Here is a 24336-nt window from a genome sequence, read left to right on the forward strand (position 1 = left end):
CTGTAGCTATGCAAACCAGAAAGAGGAACTTTTACAAAGCCCCCGTGTTAGGTGGAGAGCATTCAAGTCAAAAGCATCAATTCTCCAGTGAGATTCCTATTTGAATGGCTGTGTATGGTGATGACTGAACAGCTAATTTGTATTTAAGACGTCAATTAAATGTGAAAGCATTTCTATGTAGATGTATGGTGTAGTTTATGTTAAGAAAGCATCTAATAGTAAGAAAATCTTCCGCCCCTGTTCTTTCCATTTGTTCAAAGGCAGAGTTTTCATCTAGCCTCTCGTCCAAACTTTCTTATCATACCCAACACTGTATAATTTTAAAGTAGCATTTTGCAGCATTTACACGTGCTTGTGTGAAAATAAGGTAGGGTACGTGAAGGCATGAAAGCATACCTTCAGGTCAAGTCGAGGTTGTGCTATATAAATGCCAAAAAAGAGAAATAGTACCTCAATCACAGCGCAAACAGCAGACAAACACTAATTAAGCTAACTCAATCTGTACTTGGTCCATGCGCCACACAAATAGCTGGAAGTGATGCAGGAAGTGATGCAGGTAGTTGTGTTGCAAGTTGCCGAAGTAGAAGGCAGCAAAGAAGAGCGATAATGATGCCAACAAATAGCAAGTAATGGGCTGGCTAAAAGCCCCTTTTTAGGCCTCGGCTAGATAGCGCATGCACTGTCTCTTTGAGACATGATATTTACTATCCGTGGACTTCAGTTCGCCCATGGGCTTACCATTTGTTTGCTCCAACATCCCTCTCCTATCCCTCATTTCTGTTTGTCCATGGCATGCATGCATCATGCCTCTTCTTGTGTTTAGACCTTCCGCGGAGCATGGACCAAGTACTTATGTCCATCTAAGGCTCCTGTTTAAGGAGCTACATGTTTCTTTGTCTTTGAGCACTCCACACAAGTGCTTGTGTTTTCACTCGCTCCATCTACTTCCACCACCCCCATCACTGCTGCTTCTTTACCTTTGCAGATTGTGTTTCTTTATTCCTCCCACACACACTTGCACCATTTCTGGTTATGAGACCATAGATAGCTTCTTGTTTTAATGGCTGCAGATGCTCTTAATTTAAATGGTGTCACTGCAGACAAGCGACTGCCATGTCTAGTGGGAGGAATAGAATAACTTTATTTCTAGCCCTCATGCTGATGCATGTTTAAAATAAACATGCTGCCAGATAGAAGAGCTGCAGAATGCCACAAGCTTGCAGAGTACGTGCAGAGGACTCAGTGAGCCACCATTAATCACCATGCCCCCCCTCCCCAGTAGAGCCTGAGGTGAAAATTCAAAGCAGTGATAAATCCAAGTGCCCGAAGCAGGAGTTGTCTCAAGACTAAATGAGCTGGCAGGATAGGCATCAAAAGCTATTGGATGGCATTCACACTGTTTTAGGCAATTTCAGCGTTCAACTTCACCTAATTCAACACAATGCCACACAATTAAGTGACACGCAATTGCACAACACACAAATCTAAACTGCATAATCCCACTACACACAACACATTTAAAAATCTCATAATTCCACACTACACAATTCAACACCACATAATTACAATCCAATTAATTCAACTCCACACATTTTCTCTCCGTTCCGTGCCATATAATTCCACTTCACTCTACGCAACATAATTCCACTCCACTCCAAACCACATATTCACACTCTACGCAACACTATTCAACTCCAGATAATTCCACTACAACCTACATAATTACATTTCACGCCACATAATTACACTCCACATATAAACACTCAGCTCCAACTCTGCATCATGCCACATAATTACACTCCACAAAATGTAACTCCACACCATGCCACATAACTCCACACAATGCCACACAGTTCCACAGCACACAATAAAATGCCATACCATGCCATATAATTACACTCCACATATTACCACCACATAATTCAATTCCACATAATTAGACTACACTCCATACCACATAATTGCACTCAACATAAATCCACTCTGTCATACAGCAGCATTTCACACAAATACACTCTACACCATGCCACATAATTCAACTCAACATAATTTCACTCAACACCACCCAATTCGATGCCACAGAATTCACCTCCACACAGTTCCATTCCACACTCCATAACACACAATCCCACTCCACATAATTTCACTACACTCAATACCACATAATTACTATCTACATATTTCTAGTGCCCACCATGCCACATAATTCCACTACACATAACTACACTCAATGCCACACAATTACAAAAACAGTTCCACTATAACCCACATAATTGCAATCCAACCAATATAATTCAACATGCCACATGATTCAACTCCACTACATGCCACTCCTTACCACACAATGCCACTCCAGTTAAATCCACACGATGCAACATAATTACACTCCACATAAATATACTTTGCACTAAGGCACATAGTTACTCTACACATATTTCAAATCCACACCACATACATTCACTCCTCTCCACAACATGGCTAAAAGACATTGACCATGCCAAAAGCTCTCGGATTGCCAAGACCTATTGACTGTGCCAATGCTTGTTAGAGGTTTTTATTTAAGCACAGTAGTTCGCCAAGCGACAGGTAATGTGCGCTGCCTGCAGGCTCGAGCTAAAAACGAAAAGTGAACTACAAGTCCCAAAATGCAACTTGGTGTTGTCAGATGCGCCAGTATTGCTGAAGGTGTCAATCATTACAATGGACTATTTGGTCGCTATAAATGCCTAAAACATATTTTTGCACATAACTTTCAATTAGCTACACAATTATACTTCCGTCTTCCAGTCACTAACCCATTTTTGCACACACAGTTTGGAGCACACTGCCTAACATCCCAGCATGCAGTAAGCCCCATTGCATCATGATAAATGTAGTTTGTTAAAACGTCGTACTCCATTAATTTTGTATATTTCACCTCAAATAGGTGCAGCCATTGCTGGATAAGTTAGTTCATCTCTGGACATGTGTTTCTGGGTTAATCCCTTCTTCAGCAGAGAACAGTAAACAAATTCCGGGGTGCTGGAAATGCTGTCATTAATCATCTTGGTTTCAATACCTCTCACTGGCATACCGGTGCTACTCCAGAGCTCGTCAGCCATTTTTAGGTCATGCCTAGGCAGCGTGCAAGAGCTATCTCTCGACTTGTTGTAATCTACTTCTGTGGGATTTCACCACACCCATATCACACCCATCAATTTTATTTGTTCCTTGGCCTGCCTTTCAAAATTCCCTTGATTTTGTAGGTGTTAATGCTTTAGGCTTGTCCCACCTTGAGGCTGCTTTGTTACCGCCTTGGAGACTGACCCTGTTACATGGATTATTGCATGATCGGCCTTATACCTTATTGTGGCACACTACTTTTTTCTTTTGCCTCTCTGCTTCACGCACTGCGGCTGTATGTTATTTCTTCCTCTTCCTTGTTTTTGGGCATGCCGCTGTTTCTGTGTAGTGTCTGTGCCCTAAGGCTGCAAGCTGGAGGTGGGGGGAAGTTTCTAGCCCCATAATGCTTTGCGGGGCATTCCTTTTACAAAACATTTTTGCCCATAAGTCACAGCGTGGTGGTCTTTTTCTTTCGATCACACTAGGTTGAGGGGGACCCCAAAATAATAATATAATAAATAATGGCAATATTTTCATTTTTGCTGCACATAGAGGAAGAAGGAAAATTGAAGTTCTTCAGTTATATGCAGGGCCACTGGAATTATGTGGTAGAGAGGTCAAATTATGCAGCAGGGTTGACCAATTTATGTGGCAAGAAAAGTCCAGTTATGCATTTACAACGCCAAAAGCGCTAATTCAAGCATATATGAAACCTGTTGCATGCAAATGCTTGTTTTTCTTAGTCAACAGAACGAAATCTGCTGGGAATTGAAGTTTCATGATTACCACTGTATCTGTATGGATATGAAAAACGAATTTTGCTGAGCGGCTAAAAATAATCAGGGCTGTCTGAGAGTAGCATAGTAACGTTGCACTAAGTGATGTTTCTGAGTTTCATTACTCTTTCGCACAAATTGCGGAAGAGTGAGAGAGACGTAAGGAATCACTGAAGGGACGAGGGTCACACAGTGATTTACCAATGCCAGCATGCGCCCCCTTCTTAGTCCTATTTACGTTTCTTTCCTGTTCCGGGGTAGGAGGAGCCTGCCCGCGGTTATCCCACCGGGATTGGTTTAAAAAGCAGGAAGAAGAAGTGACGCCGCGCACTGCCGCATCTACTCCAGGAACTTTCCTTGTCTTCGTGCACCCCGAAAACAACAGGGCGCTGAGCTTGTTAGCGGGAAAATAGTGTTAAAGGGCATTTAAATTGTGGGGATGTGCGGCGGGCTCTCCCCGGCCTCTGTAAGTACAAGTCGGGGAGAGTCTCTGCCCGCCTGGCACCAGCGCACGCTAGGGGCATGTATTCGCCGGAGCGTTTGTTGCTAATTGGGAAAAGGCTTGGGATGCTAAACATTGCCTTTTTTGGCGTGAATGGAGCGTGATGCTGTGCAGAGCAGGGCTGCGACGCCGCGTGAATGCGGATCTCCGCTGCGCTGCAGAGTGGAGGCCGGAGAAGCCCCGCCACCCGCTGCCATGTCCTCCGAGGAGACCATCAAGATCCTGCTGGGGGATAAATCCTATGAGGTGTGCAAGAGCAAGCTGATCGAGCGCAGCGACTACTTTCGAGCGCTGTACAGCTCGGGGATGAGGGAGTCCCAGCCGGGGCAGTCGGTGCAGCTGCAGGGGCTGAGCATACCAGGACTTGAGCTGGTTATCGAGTTCATCAACACTTCCCAGGTGACGCTGGAGCAGGAGACCCTTGAGGATCTGGTGGAGAGCGCCTCCTTCCTGCAGGTCACCCCCATGCTGGAGCTCCTGCTGACCCGGATCCAGCTAGACAACTGCGTGGAGCTCTGCAATCTGGCGGAAATCTATGGCACACATGGCCTTAGGGACGCCTGCTTGGAGTTCATGGCCTGCAATTACCACCAGATGCTCCAGAGGCCAGAGTTTCATCTCTTCCCTACTGATTTTCGGCAGCAGGTCAGGGAGATGAGGATGAAAGGGGACGCCACCCTCATAGCCCTGGGGGACTTCATTGGCTCCACGTTGACCGGTCCCCACCAGGAAGGACCCTGGTCGATGATGAGGTTTGATGATGCTGTCCAGAGATGGCTGCACATGGCTAGCAATCTGCCACCCAGCATGGTACATGTGAGAGGATACGGCTCAGCTGTCATGGACAATTACCTCTTCGTAGTTGGAGGGTTTAGGATGACCAGCCAAGAGATATCTGCAGCCCACTGCTATAATCCTTGCAAAAATGAGTGGTCACAGATCGCTTCAATGAATCAGAAGAGGTAAATGTCTAACTATAAACACATCATGTTTATTTTGTAAAGTTTTTTTCAAATTAGGAAACAAAATGAAAATAACACTTTCCTTGCATATTTTTCTACCTCTCAAATCACACACTACCAATCAAGGAATTGATTTGACTCCAGAAAAAAACAAAAAACTACACCCCTGCGTGCTTAGTTCAATTCAGTATTTTCCCTACCACTGAACCCTTGCATTGTTTGATGTTCTTCTTGGTAGACTGGTAAATTTTGATAGAGCTTAGCATAAATACTATTTGTTGTAATTGGTGCAGTAGTTACGTCAAACATGGGCAAATTCTGATTTTAATACCCATTTATCATCAAATACCAGAAATGTCCATCATGTGTCGGGGATTTTCAACACCATTATGCCAAGAATAGCTAGAATTAAGTCATCTAGGTCACTATATATATATCACACAAACATTTTGGCAGGGCATTATACCACGGCTCTCCAGAGTTACAACTCAACCTTCCAAATAAGTGAAGGATGGGCATGAATATGGCATGGCCACCGTTATCCATGGGATTTCCCGGGGGTTATATCTGGTGTCCCCTTAGTATTTCAAGGTGGGACTCGTTATGCCAGAGTCATCATTAGAGATTAAGACAGAGGGTGCAGCTATGCCAGGGCATCAGTTATGCCAGTGACAGCCTCAATTAAGCCCAGAAAGCCTTCAATAGATCCAAAATGGTCAGTATTTGCCCTTGGTGCTCAAGACAGTGTTAGGCACACATGTGCTCTTAATATATCTGGGATGGAACAATTATATCTGGGTCACCATTCACTTCCAGTGTAATATCTGGTTTTGCAAAGCATTTCTTTCACATGAACAGGCCACTGGCCAGACACCTAAAGGTGCATAATTTTCTCATCCTTCTTATTATAAAGTAATTATATATGTACAGACTGCCTCTGGAATTACATGTCTGCATGGGTTAAAGCTGAAAATCACATCTGTTTAGTACTTAGCCCTAGATGATGATTTGGTGGTAAAACCGTTAAATTTGCACGTTCAGTAAATATTGATTCTGTGGGGTTCCCTAAGTAACACATTTCTCAAATAAAACTTTGAGTTTTTACCGTGTACTGCAGAATCGGTATAACACATAACAAATACCAGACCCTATAAAAAACACATGCACAAAACATAAGAAAGTGCCAATTTTCAGGCATTGACAGTACCTGGAATGAGAAGATTAATCAACAAAGAGCAGAAACCAAACAATAAACAGAATACCCCAGGAAACCCCCAAACCGCAACAGCAGCTTCCTGTGTGGGATCGAGCATACATTAATTTTGTGTGGGCAACGCACCTTAAAACAAGACAGTCGATTGTCGTCTTCTTGTATCATTCAGTCATCACAAGCAGCAGCCTGTCACACTTCCGTCATGGACCCCAGAAGGGTAAGGAAGTACAGGTTTATGGATCCTGACCTGGAGTTCTTTGCCAAAGAGGGAGTAAGACACTAAGGGCCTGGTTAGGAATTCGGCAGACGGGTCTTCCAGTCCACCAAACGTCCGACGGGGAGGTTGCCGACACACAGGCTACCTCCCCGTCTGACTCATTATGAGTTTCCCGCTAGGCTGACAGGCGGAAACCAAGGTTTCCGCCTGTCAGCCTAGCCGGAAACTGGCAACATCATTGTCACTGGCTCCAAATTGAGTCTGAAGCAATGCTGTCGTCGCAGGGGCACCAGCATCCTCTCAATGTTCCCTGTCTGCACAACAGACAGTAAACATTGCGAGAGTGCTGGGCAGTGGGCCCATGCACTGCCCATGCATAGTGCAGGGGGCCCTCTGCACTGTCCTCCGACAGCCTTTTCATGGCTGTGAAACCGCCATGAAGAGGCAGGCAGAGAACAAGGTCGTAATCAGCAGGCCCAGGCTAATTGTGATCTCTGCCACCTTCAGTCCGTCGGGAACTCTGATCCCGGCGGAGACGGTGGTACTCTGGCAGCCGGACCGCCAGGGTCTTAATGTGGCAATCAGACCGCCACAGCAGCAGCAGGCATGACTGACACCGTAAGGTTGGTGGTCTTAAGACCGCCAGCCTCGTAATGAGGCCCTAAGACATCTGATGTGTCACCTCATGCTGAAGATACCACCAAAATAAACAAGAACATGCCTGTGGAAGAAGATAATGGACAATATTGATACCATGTCACTATAGCCACATGACTTTGAGAACATTCAAAACAGGCTCTAGTTGCTTGGTACGAAGGGAGTTGCCAAGCACGAAGGTGCTTAACCCTTAACCCTTTCTCAACCCGTGGGAAGAAAACAATGAACATATCTTTGGAGTGGAAGACATGATGTAGCATCTTGAGGCCAGAGGAGTCGAAAATAAGAGACATGAGAGTTGTAATGGAAGTACTGATGGTTGTTAAAAAGTTGACTTGGCTGAGAATTATATTAATTGTGAAAAATACTGCCAGCGTATTTTGATTGGACTATTGCATACATAATGCATTGTCATCCTGATGATGAACGGTTAATTTGGTTGGCCAGTATATTGAGAGGGAGAAGGCTCAACACATTATGACTAATAACATCTGTTCCTATTGTCAATTGTGTGGTGCCTTTTGCAAAGCATTTTAACTCTGCTAGAACTTTCAGAAAAAGAAAGGGGAATGGCAGTGGTTCTCTTTGTTGGGCTTCAGCAAAAAATATGTTTTGCGTGGTGTCCCAGTCGAGCCTGTGTTCTCTGGACCTCAAGCTGACTCATGTTTATGGTTACAGCTTTACTCTGTCAATTATGGCTCTCACACAGTATTTCTGCGTCATTTGAGGTCATTGCTGGGTGACCAGTAGCAGAACTTGGATCTAGCATAGCATGATATAGTGCCGTAGCAGTGATGTATCCATGGTAGTGTACATGGTGTGAGCAGCTGCAGTCAATCAACCTGTGAAAGCTTCACCTGTCCATGGCTGTTTATGTAGATCTGGCCCTACATGCAGGTGTATGTGTGATTTTTATTATTTCATCTCTGTGCACATGCTGTATTGTTTTGCATTGCTCTGTTTGAGTTTTTTTGTATTGTTAATAGCTTTTCTTTAATTTCCTACACTTTCTGGAACCTTTACCCCCTGCTTTTAACTGGAGGTATTTTGAGGGAGTATTTTCCACTTGCCTTCAGTGACCTTTCATATTTGTAATTGGGTTTTATTTGCCATAGTTTTGTAAAAAAAGTTTAGGGTCGCGCATGTGCTACTGCATGCACCTCGCTTGCGAGATGGTTGTGTTCAGTAAAGGGCTTGGAGCCGACCTGTCGCTCACCGTTTGTTGGTTTGCATGGCACTCTTCTTGACAGCCTCATAATTCATCGGTGCACGCCTGGCATCATGTCTGTTTCTCGTTGTGGAGCAGGTGTCAAGCACTAATTGATTCAATTTAATTAGAGCCAGTCCGCTGCTCCAGACGTGATCGAGGTACTATTCGTTCTTTTTAACTTCTAGTGCCCTGCAAACAGAAGGCTTGTGACTGGCAAAAACGTGCCCAGCGGGGCAAACAAGTTTTATTTTTTAAAGCTAACTTTTTTTATTTTGCCAAGTCGTCTCTTTGTCTTTTCGCGGTTTCCATGCATGTTTTCAGTGTTTTTGCTTGTGGATGCCGTTGACAAAAAATGACAATTACCTTGTTCTAAATATGCGAGACCTATTCCATTGCAAATGCTTTATTTTTTTTTGCACTTGCAGTAAATAGTACATGTGATAATAGCATAGACCACAGACATGCAGTATTTAGCCTCTGTGATAAATTTCACACAAGTTTATTTATTTATTTTTTAAATATTGATCAGATGTGTATTTTTGGGAGAAACATAATTGTAGTTGAGCTGTGGTGAGTTGATCCATTAGTTGCAGTTCAAAGGATTAACTAGACTAGGAGGAGGATGAAGGAATCAGTTTTCAAGGATTAACCTCCATCTGCCTGGAAGGTGTGACTGGCACCTTTTCTCCAGTCCCTACATACTAGAGAAGTGTTTCCAACATATACGTGCACATATGTTCCTTTTGTAACATATGAGGAATATCTTTATTTTGTTTTGGTGGGATTGATTGGTCCTGTAGAATTGTTGAATTTTTATGAGAGCACTTTACTAGGCAGGAAACTATCCCACAAGCTTGCAGCAAGTTTTGACTTGCATGAAACTAAATATTAAACGACTAACATTACATTATTGTCAAAGTGAGTGCATTATGGTTTTGCAAATATTTTGGGATGAGCTAAATACAATTCTTCTAAAGGCACTGGTGTATTTTTCTTTTAGTAGTCAAGCACATCCAACTTTTATGGCACTTACAATATGAAAAGGAGAAGTTTAATTAATCCATTTTTGGGCATCTCTGAAGATATATTTTGTAGGATGCTTAGCCCTGTCTACTGATATTTGTCTTCTAGAACAAACCTGCTCTAATACTATATCACTCCACTCCATTCCACAACACTCTAACCCCTTCACTCTAGGCTCTTCCACTCTAGGCCCCTCTACCCTACTCCACTCCACCTTTCTCCACTCTACAATACCCCACTCTGTTACGCCACTCTGCAACACTCCGCACCACTCCACTCTATGATCCCCTACTATATGACCATCTATGACACTCTACTTCACTCTAAGACAGTCCACTGTACGACACTCTACTCTGCTGTACTTTACACTATACCACTCCACACTACACCCTTCCACTCTGATACTTTCCTCCATGCTACGCGCCCCTCCACTCTGCGCCTCCTCACTCTACTCTTCTCCACTATATGCCAATCCACTTTATGCCAGTCCACTCAACGATACTCCCCTCTAAGACCCCCTACTCTATTCTATGCCACGCCATTCTATGCCCCTCTACCTTATGGCCATCCATGACAATCTATGACGCTTTACTCCACCGTACGATACAACACTTCATGTCACTCTGCGCCATTTTACTTCACTGAACGACACTCCACTCCATGTCACTCTGCACCACTGAACGACACTCTATGCCACTCCACTCTGATACTTTAATCCATGGTACGGCACTCCACTCCGCAACATACTACTACACTCTACGGCACTCCACTCTAGGCTACCCCACTTTACGCCCCTCTACTGTATGCGCTCTATTGCACTCTGCTGTTCTCCCCTGTACAACGCTCAACTCTGATATTCCACAGCACTCTACCCCCAGCTCTAGGCCCCTCCACTCTAGGCCTCTGCTTTCTACCCCATGCCACTGCACAACACTACTCCACTTCACTGTACGCCACTCCATTCCATTCTGTGCTACTCCACTCCGCAGCCCTACACTCTAAGACACACCACTCTTCGCTATTTTAATCTACCCCATTGTGGTACTCCACTCTATGCCACTCCACTCTGACACTCTACTCCACTTGTTGCAATGACACCTTGTCCCATGATTCACACCTCTGCACTTTATTCCTCTCTACTCCACGACACACCACACTCTGCCATTCTACAACACTCCACTCTACAACACTCTATTCAACAACGCTGTACAACACTTCTCCACTCTATTCCTCACTATGCCAAAAAACTTTATACCTCTTCGTTTTATGCCCCTCCACTCTATGCCATTCTACTCCATGACATTCCACTCCACTTTACTCCACAAAAGTCTTTGCCACTATACCCCACTTTATGCACTCTCTTCTATGGCACTCTCCCCTACACAACAAACTTTTAGCCATGCTGAACAGCAGCCACACTGGTGTACAACGTGACAATGAAAGAGACCTTATGGGTGATTCAGCGCCTTGAGACCCTTTGGGTGAATAGCAATGCTCTACAAATGTATGATTCATTGATTGAATAACACATTTGCAAAGCCGATAGCTATTGCATAGACAAGACCTGTTGGCTTCAACCTATTCCTGGTTGAAAATATTTTTGGGTACATGGTTTTCTTTCAAAGTAAAGTCGCCAATCTTGCTTCCTTTCTTAAGTATATTTGCTCCATAAATCGTTACATTTTGACAAACTGCGCTCATTTTTCCATGTGAGCCTCTGTTATTAATGCAAGCTGAGCTTACAGTTCACTATTTCCTTAGAGTGCTTATTGTAACAGTAAAGGTTTTGCGTCACTGGACCGTATGTGAATGTCCTACAAATGCAAATGCAATACTGTTTTCCACAACCATAATGTTGTACTGTAAAACGAAATCCAAAGTGTTTATCCTGCAGTGGTGGAGCCTACTTGTCCTGTGAACAAGATAAACATGATGACTTGCTGTCTTTGACCCCACACAGTGTGTCCCTGGGTGTTTGATAATCGGAATTCCACACATGAGACAGGATAAATACCCTGTGAATGTGGAAGGCCTTTTATGAGCAGTGGCTTAGGATTGCATTAGATGAGTAATTGTTATGTAATGGATGGGCTTATGTACTGATTTAGTGAAACCTACAGAAAATGGAAACTCTATGTTTAATGGAGTTCTAACAATGATATAACAGAAAAAAGGCTTTTAAAGGGCTAATGTTTAGCTTTAATTCTAAGAATTCCCTGAGAAGAACCAAATATCAGAAAGAAGAAAAAAAATACGAGGAACAAATTGAGAAGAGAGGAATGGTAGAAATGGTAAAAAAAAAAAAAATGCAAAAAAGAGAGAAGTTGAGTGGAAGAGATATAGGGATAAGAAGAAGGTTTATCCAGTGAGTACAAAGTGGACGGACAACATAGAGGACCCTTCCCTCGTCGTCTATTTCTGATAAAATGAGGAAAACAAAAGAGGGAGAATTAAGATGAGCAGAAAAGTGTTATGTGAGAAGCGGCCTGGGAAGAATGGAGATAATTCTGGGCTCTACCACTGTTCGAAAACAGGTAAAGGGTATAGTAAAATAAGCATTTGCAATGCAATATGTCTTGCATTTTCTTGAGTTGGAGCTATTGGCATTGTAAATTCAGAACTGGACTTTTTCGTGCCACATAAATTGGCATCCCTGTCTTTTTTCCCTGCCATGTTTTGGTGGTCCCTGGCGGCTACTGACATCAGAAATTATAAGCTCTTGAGGAGAGATGAGAAGGTGATTGCACTACCTTGCGTTGTGTAAACGTCTGAACCGAATTGGAAAATAAGGCTGGAAAAGTATTTTCTTTTGATTTTAACAGAATGAAAAGTCTTGCAAAAAGCAGAGCAGCCTGTGAAGATGTATGGCCCCAGTAAAGGAGATAAGCAATGCCCTGTGTGTGATGTGGTGAGTGCTGGCAGGGAAGGGCCCTTGAGAGACAGACTCGAGATGTGATGCGAGGCTAAGCAAGTTTCACATCATTGCTTCTAGGTTTAGGTACATTCTACCAGAAAGGACATATTGTGGTTTTCGTGAGCAGCGAGCTAAACGCCTGTTTTTAATTTTTTTGTAAAATAAGCTTATTCTAGTATCAAGAGGTAAACAAGGACAGCACTGGAATAAAGCCAAAACAAATGTCAGCTACATGGGAGGAGATGGGAGGAGCGGAATGCTGCAGTAAAATGCAGGCAGCTACCAGCCTAAAACACCCACAGTGAAAAGGGAGCATCAAAGAAATACCAAAAATAGTCAGTCACAGCAACAGATAAAGAAACCAAATTGGAATAATACAGTAGTTGGTCACTGCTCTGAAACAGAAAAAGGAGAGAGAGAAAATGGCAGAACTGACCACTAGCGAGCAAAACCTTTTAAAGGACACTGCAGCCAACAAATGAAATCGCTTTAAGCCATAAGAAGTATTCTAAAAGTATGCACAAGGTTGAATGCTTACGCTCGACCTAAAAAGGCAGAACTGACCACTAGCGAGCACGATTTTTTTAAAGGACACTGCAGCTAACAAATGAAATCGCTTTAAGCCATACAAGCATACTAAAGGTATACACGAGGTTGAACTCTTACACTCGACCTAAAAAGGGCATTTACCATGTTGTAATCTTTGGCAGCACAGTGAATGCCATTCACGTTTTAAGCATTTGATGACTCTGGTGCGATCAATTGTATGACGAGTGTGCTTCCTGTTGGTTATTTTCATCTAATTCAAATAGAACCGTAGAAAGTAATTGGTATAAGCAAGTGGTATGTCGCGTCCAGTGGTGCTGAGCAATGGTATTCGAGGTACAGCATGGAGCTGAATTCCAGGTTTAGGTTATTAAGTTTGAAGTGGGTTGGCTCTGTGGTTGTCTGAGGTTCATGAGTTTTCCGAAGTCAAAGGGGTGTTTTCTCAGTGAGGAAATGTCCATTGACTTTATTCCTTTCAGATAGTGGATAGATCAGGTGGAAGGTAGCCTCTTTGGAGTTGTGGATGGGGGAGTGGCAGGTTGAGTAACTCCAGCATGTTGAGTGTTGTGGGTTTCTGTATTTTGCAGGGCCATGAACACTTGTGGATGTCCGTGTTGTCTCCTCTGGGCTTCTGTGTGAGATCAGTGTGCTGTATGTGTGATCTCAAGGGGAAGAGAATGTCTAGAACATTAAAGAGCCGAATGCGAGCCATGTTTCTTTGATGAAGATTGCACCTACCCTGCATATGATAACAGTATCTACAGTACAATATGTGCACAAATGAGCAGGAGCAAAAATGTCTTGTGTGGTTGTATGTGGTGGTTGTGTTTCTGGGGTTGGACTTGTCTGACTGCAGAGTTCATGTGGAATGTTTGAGGGTGTTTGAAACCTGCAAAATAATGGTGACTTACTTATGGTTCTTGAAACCGTTTAGTCTTAGCCCTTCACAGGTCCCAATGTAATAATGCAGAAGTTATCCAGGTATTGGATATGTATATGTTCCGTATTTTCAGTTATAAAAACTCATTTTTTTTGCCATGACTACCTGCAGTACATTTGTAGGTTGTCTGTGTTTGACGACCATTGTTTTTTACTTTCAGGTCAAATTTTAAGCTGTTGGCTGTCAATGGGAAACTATATGCTATAGGAGGGCAGGCCCTTTCAAATGTCGAGTGCTACAGCCCAGAACACGACTGGTGGAGTTTTGTTGCCTCCCTGCCGAGCCCTTTGGCAGAATTCTCAGCTTGTGAGTGTAAGGGCAAGATTTATGTCATTGGAGGTTACACAAGCAAAGGTAAGTGAAGAGCGTGCCTAGGTCGGGCAAATTACTTTGTTTGGTTAAGGAAGATAAGAAAACTATATGCTTTGCTCCTCTTCATAATTGTCATTGTTTCACTCTATTCAACTAGATGCCTTACTTATACCGGATGTAAACCTATTTCCAATATATCCTGTATTGGTAACCTTTATTGACAAGGCAGGAAATATCTCACTCTAGTCGTATAAAGTTCTGATGCTGACCAGTCTAGTTTTATGTCTCGCATGAGTTTGACAAGTACTGCGACCAAGTTAGTGGGCCCTTCCATGTGTCAAGATTTCATGCCATGAGTTTAAATAGTGTTGATGCTTCCGAACCTCTGTCATTGTAAAACCCTAAAGTCCTTGTTCTTTGAGGATCAGATTTGACCTACATTAGACAGTCTGTGCCTAGTGTGCAAGAACTGATAAGAGGCATTTTTGTCACAACAGGTGTTCACCATGGGATGCCACCAGGTTTGCTGCTTTAAGCTAGTATTTAGTGCATCTACAAAATTGCAGCAGATATATTTGAGATTAATGTGGTTGTTTTCAGCTCAAACCTTATTCATGACTGTATTCACAGTGAAAGAAGCATTATGTGAATAACATTTAAACAGAGCTATCCCGTCCATAAAGACACTTTTTGAAGTAGTTTTATGGCTCATAGAAAAGAGAAGACATGTAAGTGCAACACAAGTTTTGGCTGGCAACTATCGCATTTGTAGGTGTAATGCCCATCGTTGACACCCACTATCAGTTTTGGTCTTACAGAAGCGCACTGTTTTTAATATTTAGCTTAGTCTCACATGTTAACTAGGAGTTTGAGTGTCTAGCTTCTTTTTCCTTAACAATCGAAGTAGAACAGTTGGACATTTCATTGTGTGGAGGTTATACTATTCAAATATGGTCTACCTTCTTATCGTAGAAGACCCACCTCTCCAGAATCGGAGAGTAGTTAAGAACTCTGCATTGTGCTAAAGCTGACTGTATCCTAAACTTAAAGGGCTCCAAGACCTAGTTTCCACTGTCTTTAGCAGTAAATTGAAGGCTGTTGAAGGGTTAAGGGCATGACAAGATGTCAACCCTATGATGTCTTTTAGAGTCCAAACACTTCTGCTGCCCTTGGCATTTGATGCATTGTAATCCATGCACATGTTCTAAATGTGTGTACAGTCCCAGCTCCTATTAGAAGTAGACAAATATTTTGTATGCATGTTTTTATTTGTTATCTGTCATAGTGCACGCTCCATCCGCTTGGGACTCTGTACAAACCTAGAGGTTTACAAAGGCGTCCCATGGAAACGTTGTTGTCAAAAGCAGCGGTACTACAGGTGCTTCACTTGGATGATTGAGCTGAAGTGGGAGAGGACTGCGTGTTCTTCTTCCGCCTGTGCCTTTCTTCTTCCGCCTGTCCCTCGAGGACTGCGTGTTCTTCTTCCGCCTGTCCCTCGCCCTTAGAAATCGGTAAGGCGAGAGTTGTTGCACTTCCTCTCCAGACTCCCTGTCCGGGGGCTCACTGGCAACGAGATAGGGGCAATCACCACATATAGACAGACATCATTCTAAGGACGACTTTCTGAAACTCCTGCCTAGAGAGCAGAACTTTATCCACATGATCTGCTGACATCTTAGCTTTCCTACTCGCTAATCTCTAATTTTAACTTTATTCATACTTACGAGGTAGTTTTTTTTTGGGCCTGCTTAGACCCATCTAGGCACAGTGATATTTGAATGCGATCTCATTTTCAAAATGTACTGGCCGCTAAGTTGTAAAGTGTTGGAATTCTGTACGCGTTTGATTCCTACTTAAAATGCCCCTCGAATTGCATTTTCATATACTTTCTTGCTTATTTTCCTCTTGTTTTCGTGCAAAGCAAAACATCATTCTAAAATATTGGACAGGTAATTCAGTATTAACTGGGACTCACTGCTAAACAAGCCGAGCAAGTGAACGGCAGTATATTCATGTGGTTTTTTTTAAAAAAAAAAAATGTTTTCGACGCAATATGAAATCGCAGTTTTGCACCCTGCAGGGCTGGTAGCCAAAAAAAAAAAGTTAACAACTAACTGCCGATTCAAATTTTGTTATGGTTTGTGACATTTTGGCAATGCGTCTCTTTTCTTGAATGCCTCAATTGCACCTTATTTTGCTCATGTCCTTGAAGTTGTAGTTATGAGGCAAAAAAGGTTCAATGTTGGGGCAACTATCCACACTTTTTCTTAGCGCGCCTTTGCATACGCTTTTTAAAACCCATTCTGTGTTGACACCATTTTCGAGAAAGCATGTCTTCACCTGGCTTTCTCACCTATATAACGGGAAACTTTCAACTTCTGTTTCAAAGTGCAAGTGATGTGAACGTATTTAGACGCACCCTAACCAAAGTAGCACTCTCAGGTGAATCCTTGCACATGGACAGGGACCCCCCTGGAATCAGTGTGACCTAAATATTTAGAGTGCCAATGTGGAATATCAAGATACAAGCTTTTCAACAGTCACTTCATACCATATGGCTGTTAGGAGTGAAACAGGTTAACTGTCTCTAGATTCCTACCAATACTTGCCATTCCTAAGGTCCCTGCTTAGCTCTCTGTTCCCCACCTTTCTGTGACTTGGGTTTATAAATTGTACATATCGAGCATGCTGGACTAGTTGGATAGTCAGGTAAAGGAGCTCAGCCATCTCTGTCACTGGACAGGAGAAGCTATTTTGCTTATGTTATCGATCTTCCGGCATGACCTAAGAAAAAAAAATATTGCACTGTTTTCTTTACTAAGGCCAACATTTTCTCTGGCCAACCCGCACTGGCCTTCCGCCTTAAGTAGGAAACTAACTTTGTGTTTGTTAGGGTGGGTAAATCTGTGATGGCCGACAGACCTTGCAATTAATCAATGAGTTCCATATTCCAATGTATCGTAGATGAAACTTTCTGAATTTTAATATATGTTGTAAATTCCCTTCCTAATAGCATTTTAACAAGGGGTTGCCCTCATAGTGTATACTGGGACAAACTGTGTGATTTGACTGTTCCATTATGTATTTATCTGAATCTTCTCATATTAGTGTCTTTTTAATTTTCGTACTTTGGGACCAGTCACGTTCAGAATGATGTAGTGATTTTATGTTGTGTACTGTTCTTATTGTATATTTCCCCTTTTAAAGTGACACAATAAAATACTACTCTCATTGTCTCCGAGCAGTGATATAGGGGGTCATTTTGAGTTTGGCAGACGGAAAAGGCTGTCGACCAAACTCCTGCGGTCAGGTTGCTGCCAGTGCAGCCACCTTACTTCAGGCCCCATTACGAGTTCCCCGCTGGCCCAGCGGGGAACAGCCTACAACATTGACACCGGCTCATAATTGGGCCGGTGGCAATGTTGCTGTGCGTAGGGTGTACTATCACCCGTCACGCAGTTTACTGCCTGCAATGCAGACAGTGAATTATGCAGCGGGGCTGGCCATGAGGGCCCCTGCACTGCCTTACCAAGTGCATGGGCACTGCAGGGGCCCTCTGCAACTGCCATGTAAAAGCTGGCAGAGAGGTGGGTCATAATCCCCAGGGTGAAACTGCATGCAGGGCTGCCCTGGCGGATTAGGACCGCCAGCACCTCCTGTGGAGGGAAACTGGTGGTCTGACTGCGGAGCAACTGCCATGGTCGTAACGTGGCGGTCAGACCGCCACCACGACTGGCGGTCTGAAGACCGCCAGAGTCGTAATGATCCCCATAGTGTACTTCTGAATGTATTTTGCCCCTCCATGTGGGATACAGTGTTTTTTTTATTTTTTTTTATTTATTTTTTTTATTTCATAGTTTTTGTAGCTTGGAAAATAATGATATAATATTAAATTCTACTGAGATATTCAGAGATTCTCAGTTTGAGACCTACTATTTGTTCTCCTCAACATTCTGGAGAGGCACAATTTCGCCAACATCAAGCATGGTATCTCCCAAGTCATTTGGAGTGGGAATAAGCTTCCTAAGAACAAGCAGCAAGCTTTCTGGTAGCAGGAGGTCTAAACCTCTGATTTTTTACCTGTCCCGTCTTAGGCCTTTAAGTGTCAGCCTCCTGAACTGAAACCTAAGAAACAGATAGTATGAGTAGTCTTGCTGAAGGTAAAGCATACACAATGGATTTCAGAGTAAGTCACATAGCCAGCTTTTTAAAATACTCATCTGAACTATGGTAACAGAGCTTTTATTCGTAGGGTAAGATTTTAAAAGCATACACATTAAGGCCAGTTGGATACTTTTTATAACTTTTGGTTATGATACAGTATCCATTCAAAACATAACCAAAACCACAACATAGCCAAGGTTTAACTTAAGGTAGATTGGCGTACTAGAGTGTTACAGGGGGTAAGTTATTGGACTATATAAGCAGTTCATAGTAAAACAAATAAAGCTGAATGTATCTTTCTCTCTTCCACAGACCGGAATCTGAATATTTTGCAGTACTGTCCCACCTCGGACTCTTGGACTGTATTTGAACACTGCACGCTCCACGTTCGCAAACAGCAGATGCTGTCAGTGGAGGACACTATCTACCTTGTTGGTGGATGTATACATGAGCTTGATTCCAGCAAGAAGACCTGCCAAAGCGAGGACATGCTAACAGTTCAGTCGTACAACATCTCAACGCGCGAATGGCTCTACCTCAAAGGAAACACCTCAAAATCTGGCCTCAATTTGACTTGTTCTCTTCACAATGACGGGATTTACATCATGAGCAGAGATGTTACACTCACCACCAGCCAGGAGCACCGGGTTTTTCTAAAATATAACCTCTTTGATGACAGTTGGGAACCCTTTAGGAGGTTTCCAGCAGCTGGCCAGAACATGTTGCTCTGTTCTTTGTATATACCTAAAAGTGTGTGAATGACTGACGTACGTCTTCATGTGATGATTGCAATGTGGTGTTTGACTCTAAAAATAAATCCCATTCTTTATAAAGAACAGTTATATTTTTTAAAATGCAAGATATATTTTCATTAGTTAGTGAACTCAATACATACAGAACCGCTTATCGTTAGGAAGTTGATGAAACTTGAACTTGTGATCTTTAGTATTTCATTGCAATTACTGCATATGTGCCTTACATCCTTCATGCACCCATATCCCATCTGCCACAGGGCTAGTCAAGTAGATTGAGAGAAGAGCGCAGGTTTGAAAGAAAAAAGGCTTTATTGGCTTTACTGTGGGCATTTGCATGCCTACTTTTATGTACCTGAAAAGTGCAGTTTAAGGAATACTGTGGAATCATATCATCAAATTTGACTGTGTCTAAGCCACCACTTTTTGAATTTACCCAGAACTTTGGTTTAATGTGGATATTTAGTTCAGTGTAATGTCCTATGTTTATTGCCTTTAGTAACACATAAAGCCAACACTTTACTGTACTGTACTGTTGCACACTAATTTCAGCCTCAAACCTTTTGTCTGTGTTCATTCTTTGAGCCTAGCACTCAGAATCTAAACCTAGTAGGCCTCAACTAGCCCAGTTCTTTTACTTCAGTTGGTTTAGAAGACTGGTCTCCATAGGTTTCCATTATCTCCAACATTTCCACTGATGGTGGATACAAGAGATCGGTAGTAGTCCTGTGTGTACTTTTTCTTCTGGGCCCTCAATCACCAAGTTGATTACTTAGTGTCCATGTCATCCTGTTCACAGACATAGACCCATGCAAGCAAAAAACATTGTTTCCTATACCTCGAATATGGCCTCCTTCCTTTTCATTTATGTGCATTAAAGGGAAGTCCACTTATATCACCTCCTGTGATACTGATAATGATAGTGATGGGAATTTATAAAGCGCACGGCTACTCAGGAGAGTCCTGGTGCTATATGGCCTGTTAAAGAAGTAGATGCAAAAGGCAATTACTGTGAAAATAGCCAGGTTTTAAGCTTTTTCTTTGACGCAGGTCCAGAAGGAGCTTGTTCCACCCTAAAGGGCCCCGAAAAGAAAACGAATGACCGCCTACAGTAGCCGCCCGAATCCTTGGGATCTTAGACAGATGATTACCAGATGAGCTTAAAACTCTTGCAGGGCTGTAAAAAGCGATCCTGGCCGAGAGTTAGTCAGGTCCAGACTTTTGGAGGGTAGAGCTGATTTAAAAAAAAATCTTCTTAATGGGAAGCCATTGCAGATTACACAAATGACTGGCGATATGTTCCCATCTTGCCAAGCGAGCTGCGGTGTTCTGAACCGTATGCAGCAGTGCTTAATTTGTAAATAAAACCGTGCCGGTGCCCAAAGCGCTCCTCTTAAACACGTGGCTGCTGCAAGTAAATGTGCGAGCACGGAATACTGAGGCAGCGTAATCCTGAAGCCATTTCGGGACCATTTAATTCATTTAAAGCCACCCCCCTGCCCCTTCAGCTTACTCTTGCAGCTTTCTACTTTCTCCCATTGTGACGCTTTTTCGTTTTTGTCTTCCTCCGTCCTTCCCATATGTGTCTTTTGCTAGGAGTTAATGCTTGAGGCAGAAGACTAAGTGCCAGCCCTCAAAAATAAGTGCTGGTGCTCAGCACCGGAAACAACAAGCACAAATTAAGCACTGGTCTGGAGTCTATTCAAAACATACTTGTCTTGCCAACCGAGCTGCGGTGTTCTGAACAGTCTGGAGTCTATTCAAACCATACTTTGGCAGGCCTGAATATAGTGCATTAGCGTAGTTCAATCTGAATATCACCAAAGCCAGTATCACAGTAAGCTTAGTAGAAGGCGACAGAAAGTGCAAAAACTGTTTGCCATGCGCAGGATGCCAAAACATAGACCAACCACAGAAATGATTTGATTGTAAAATTAAATTTTATTATTGAATTTAATCCCTACGTTTTTTGCAACAGCAACTTTGGTATCTGGAGAGGGCACCTCTGTAAACCAATGGATGTCTAGATTTAAAACTAAGTCATGTCCAAAGCTGAGCACCTCTGTCTTCTCTGTGTTACACTTCAAGTGACTACAAGTCAGGCAATAGAAAACAGCTGAGAGGCTGAATTTAATAGCATCTGAGTCGTTGTACATCTCTTTGCTAAAAGCAAAGAAAATCAGGGTGTCGTCTGCATAATAGTTAATCCTGGCTCCAAATGATTCCACTACCTTAGCTAGGAGGGACATATAGATATTCAACATAGAGGGGCTAAGTGCTGAAACCTTGGGGACTCCGACTGACACCCTTCGGCTGACAGAAGAGTGAGTAAGTAAAACTTCTTGATTCTTGTCCTCAAGAAAAGACCTTAGTCATTCCAGGCACAATATCAGGACTGCCTTGCCGCCCACATTGATGGTACTTCTTATGAGATCCGAAACCACCACCAAGGCAGTCGCGGTGCTATGCCTAGGTCTGAATCCAGATTGGCGCGGATGAAGAAGCCCAGTGACCTCTAAGTAGCTCGAGAGGTGCCGATTGACACATTTATTAACTAACTTCGAAGGCGCACGAAGAAGGGAAATTGGCCTATAATTGCCTGGAACATCCGGATCTACACGTGGATTTTTTTCATAAAGGTACACTTTGGACTCTCTTCCAGCTTGAAGGCACCATTGCAGTGACAAGATTTATTCAGTACCACATTCAGGATAGGATTGATAATATCGACACCTAGAGCCAAAATAGTAAGGAGACAAGATTCAATAGGAGAGCCCGACTTCAGATTTAAGATCTCCAATCTAGAATCTTACAGAGAGATAGTGCTAAACTTGATGATTGGAGTTGCCATCTGACCTGAACTACCAGCAGTTGCTTCCAAGTTAAAAACTGTGGGGAGGCTATTTTGTATGTCTTGGATTTTGTTATAAAAGAATCATGCAAGTTGCTCACATCAATCCGCCAATGGGGCCTTGCATCTCTGGGTAAGCCACAGGATCGGCAAAATCTTTCACAATCTTGAAGATTTCTTTAGGTTTATTTACTGCTATTTCTATACATCCCTCATAATACTTTCTCTTTGTGAGATTTATCAAGGTCGCATATTTCTTCAAAGCTGTTTTGTATAGTACTTTTGATTCTGAGGTATAATTTTTCCTCTATGCCATTCCTGTCATGCCGAAGTGAAATCGGATTTGAAGCCAAAACTCTATGGGACTGGAAACTGACAGTAATGAGGAAGACCGGAACTCAAAGTAACAATTGTGTGCTTAGTTAAGCCAGCTGCTTAACGTTGATTTAGAAGGCTTCAAACCTTGACTGGCTACACCACAAGTCACAAAAACAGCTTCAACTTTCCTAAAGGACTGGTCTGTTCAAATAAATAATTAAAGCTCTTTTCACATCTATAGTATGGAACTGTTCTTCCTTCACCGAAGAAGGTAAGTGGTAAAATACTGGCAAACCTATATCTTTGGTACAATGAAACTCTGAAAGGACCTTAAAGACAAACTGATGACTCGGTGCAAAACAGCCTAATCCAGAAAGACCCTTAAGAAGGGTTCTGTAGACAATAATGTGGCTAATTCCCCAATCTCTTTAGCATATGAAATAGCCACCAAACAGACCACCTTTAAAAGTAAAAACAAAACAAAACAATCTGCTCTTATTTTTCCAGGGGCTCAAATGGAGGCTATTGTAGTGTCTGCAGGGGTGTAACAGACACCTCTTCATCCCCTGTGGTGTGTGGGGGGGGTCTCTGCCTCACAATTCTGAAAAGGGTCCTGCAGCACATCTGTACATACATTTGATATCTCGTCTCAAACTCGGCTGCTGTGTTCTCTGTTCAGCATGCTTCCCAGACGTCAAAGAGAAATTCAAAACGAAGATAGTTTCTCTATTGTTTGGGTGAAGGGTGATCATTTTATACAGGCCTGAAGTGATCAATTCAAGAAGATATGAACTGTGTTTACTTTGCAGCATGTTAAGAATGAATGAATAAAAAGATTTGATAAAGCACACAATGCTTCTTAGAGTGTCCTGGCGCAAATGACTAACAGCAGGAGGACAGTTAATTGAGAACAAATAGCCAGGTTTTTCATTTTTTTTCAAAAAATTGACTCAAAATAGAGTTCTAGCAGAAGCTGATTCCAGGCTTCTGCAACCAGATAGGAGAAGGAGTGACCACACCTTCTGACCTACCGGATCCTTGGAAATACAGCCAGAAATGACTGAGAGGAACATAAAGCTCTAGCTGGAGAGTAGTAACACAGTTACGGTCAGCGTCTGCTGCCCTCCCCAGCTCCTCTGGCTGCTGCCGCTTCTGCCTTCTGCCTGGGACGAACTGAGAGTCTGACCGCTCCCCCCGCCTCCCGTCCCTTCTTAATGGCTGCCGCGTGTAGCGGGGCGTGCCAAAGGCAATCCCGTCTGTGCCTGGACCTCGCCCAGCGCCAGAAAGCCTGGATCTCCATCAAGCCACCCCCTGGTCAACCTCCTTTACGATGCCGAGACCCTCCACTGCCTTAACATTGGATGTTTCAACGACTGCTGCACCATCTCCCCCAAGGACACCCACGGACCCTTCACCTGCAGGAACTGCAACTTCAGCGTCGGTCTCAACAAGCTATATACATATATATATATATATATATATATATATATATATATATATATATATATATATATATATATATATATATATATATATATATATATATACACACACACACACACACACACCCACCACCACCCCAAATCAACTGCCTCCTCCTGAACATCTGCTCCCTCCACAAACACACCACCGAACTCTTGATCGACACTGCCTGGCCGGACATCGCCTTCCTTACTGAGACATGGACCAACCCCACCTCTGGACCTGCCTTCGCCATTCCCAACGGATACAGCATCCTAAGGAGGGACCATACCCCCGCCCGGGCGGAGGACTCGCCACCGTACACAAGTCCTCACTTTGTGTCAAGGCCGTCCCAGAAAACAGTGCACCACCATGGAACACCTTCATTTCCTGGTCTATTCCTCCCCAACTCCTCC

The 24336-nt window shown here is 43.1% G+C and overlaps 1 protein-coding gene across 1 annotated transcript; it reads left to right on the plus strand.

The window, feature by feature from the left end:
- Positions 1–4137: 4137 nt before the first annotated feature.
- Positions 4138–19817, plus strand: KLHL42 (kelch like family member 42). Its single transcript, XM_069228178.1, has 3 exons — positions 4138–5342; positions 14223–14416; positions 18851–19817. Exons 1-3 carry the CDS (start codon positions 4474–4476, stop codon positions 19294–19296), a joined length of 1509 nt encoding a protein of 502 aa, XP_069084279.1. The 5' UTR covers positions 4138–4473; the 3' UTR covers positions 19297–19817.
- Positions 19818–24336: the final 4519 nt, after the last annotated feature.

The sequence above is a fragment of the Pleurodeles waltl genome, chromosome 4_1 (assembly GCF_031143425.1).
Source record: "Pleurodeles waltl isolate 20211129_DDA chromosome 4_1, aPleWal1.hap1.20221129, whole genome shotgun sequence".
NCBI lineage: Eukaryota > Metazoa > Chordata > Amphibia > Caudata > Salamandridae > Pleurodeles > Pleurodeles waltl.

What these genes read in the sequence shown, in the direction of transcription:
- KLHL42 (XM_069228178.1), top strand. Translation starts at nt 4,474, where the DNA reads ATGGAGCGTGATGCTGTGCAGAGCAGGGCTGCGACGCCGCGTGAATGC. An exon ending in GCTTCAATGAATCAGAAGAG is followed by an intron (nt 5,343 to 14,222) that starts GTAAATGTCTAA and finishes TTTTACTTTCAG; the next exon opens with GTCAAATTTTAAGCTGTTGG. An exon ending in TGGAGGTTACACAAGCAAAG is followed by an intron (nt 14,417 to 18,850) that starts GTAAGTGAAGAG and finishes TCTCTTCCACAG; the next exon opens with ACCGGAATCTGAATATTTTG.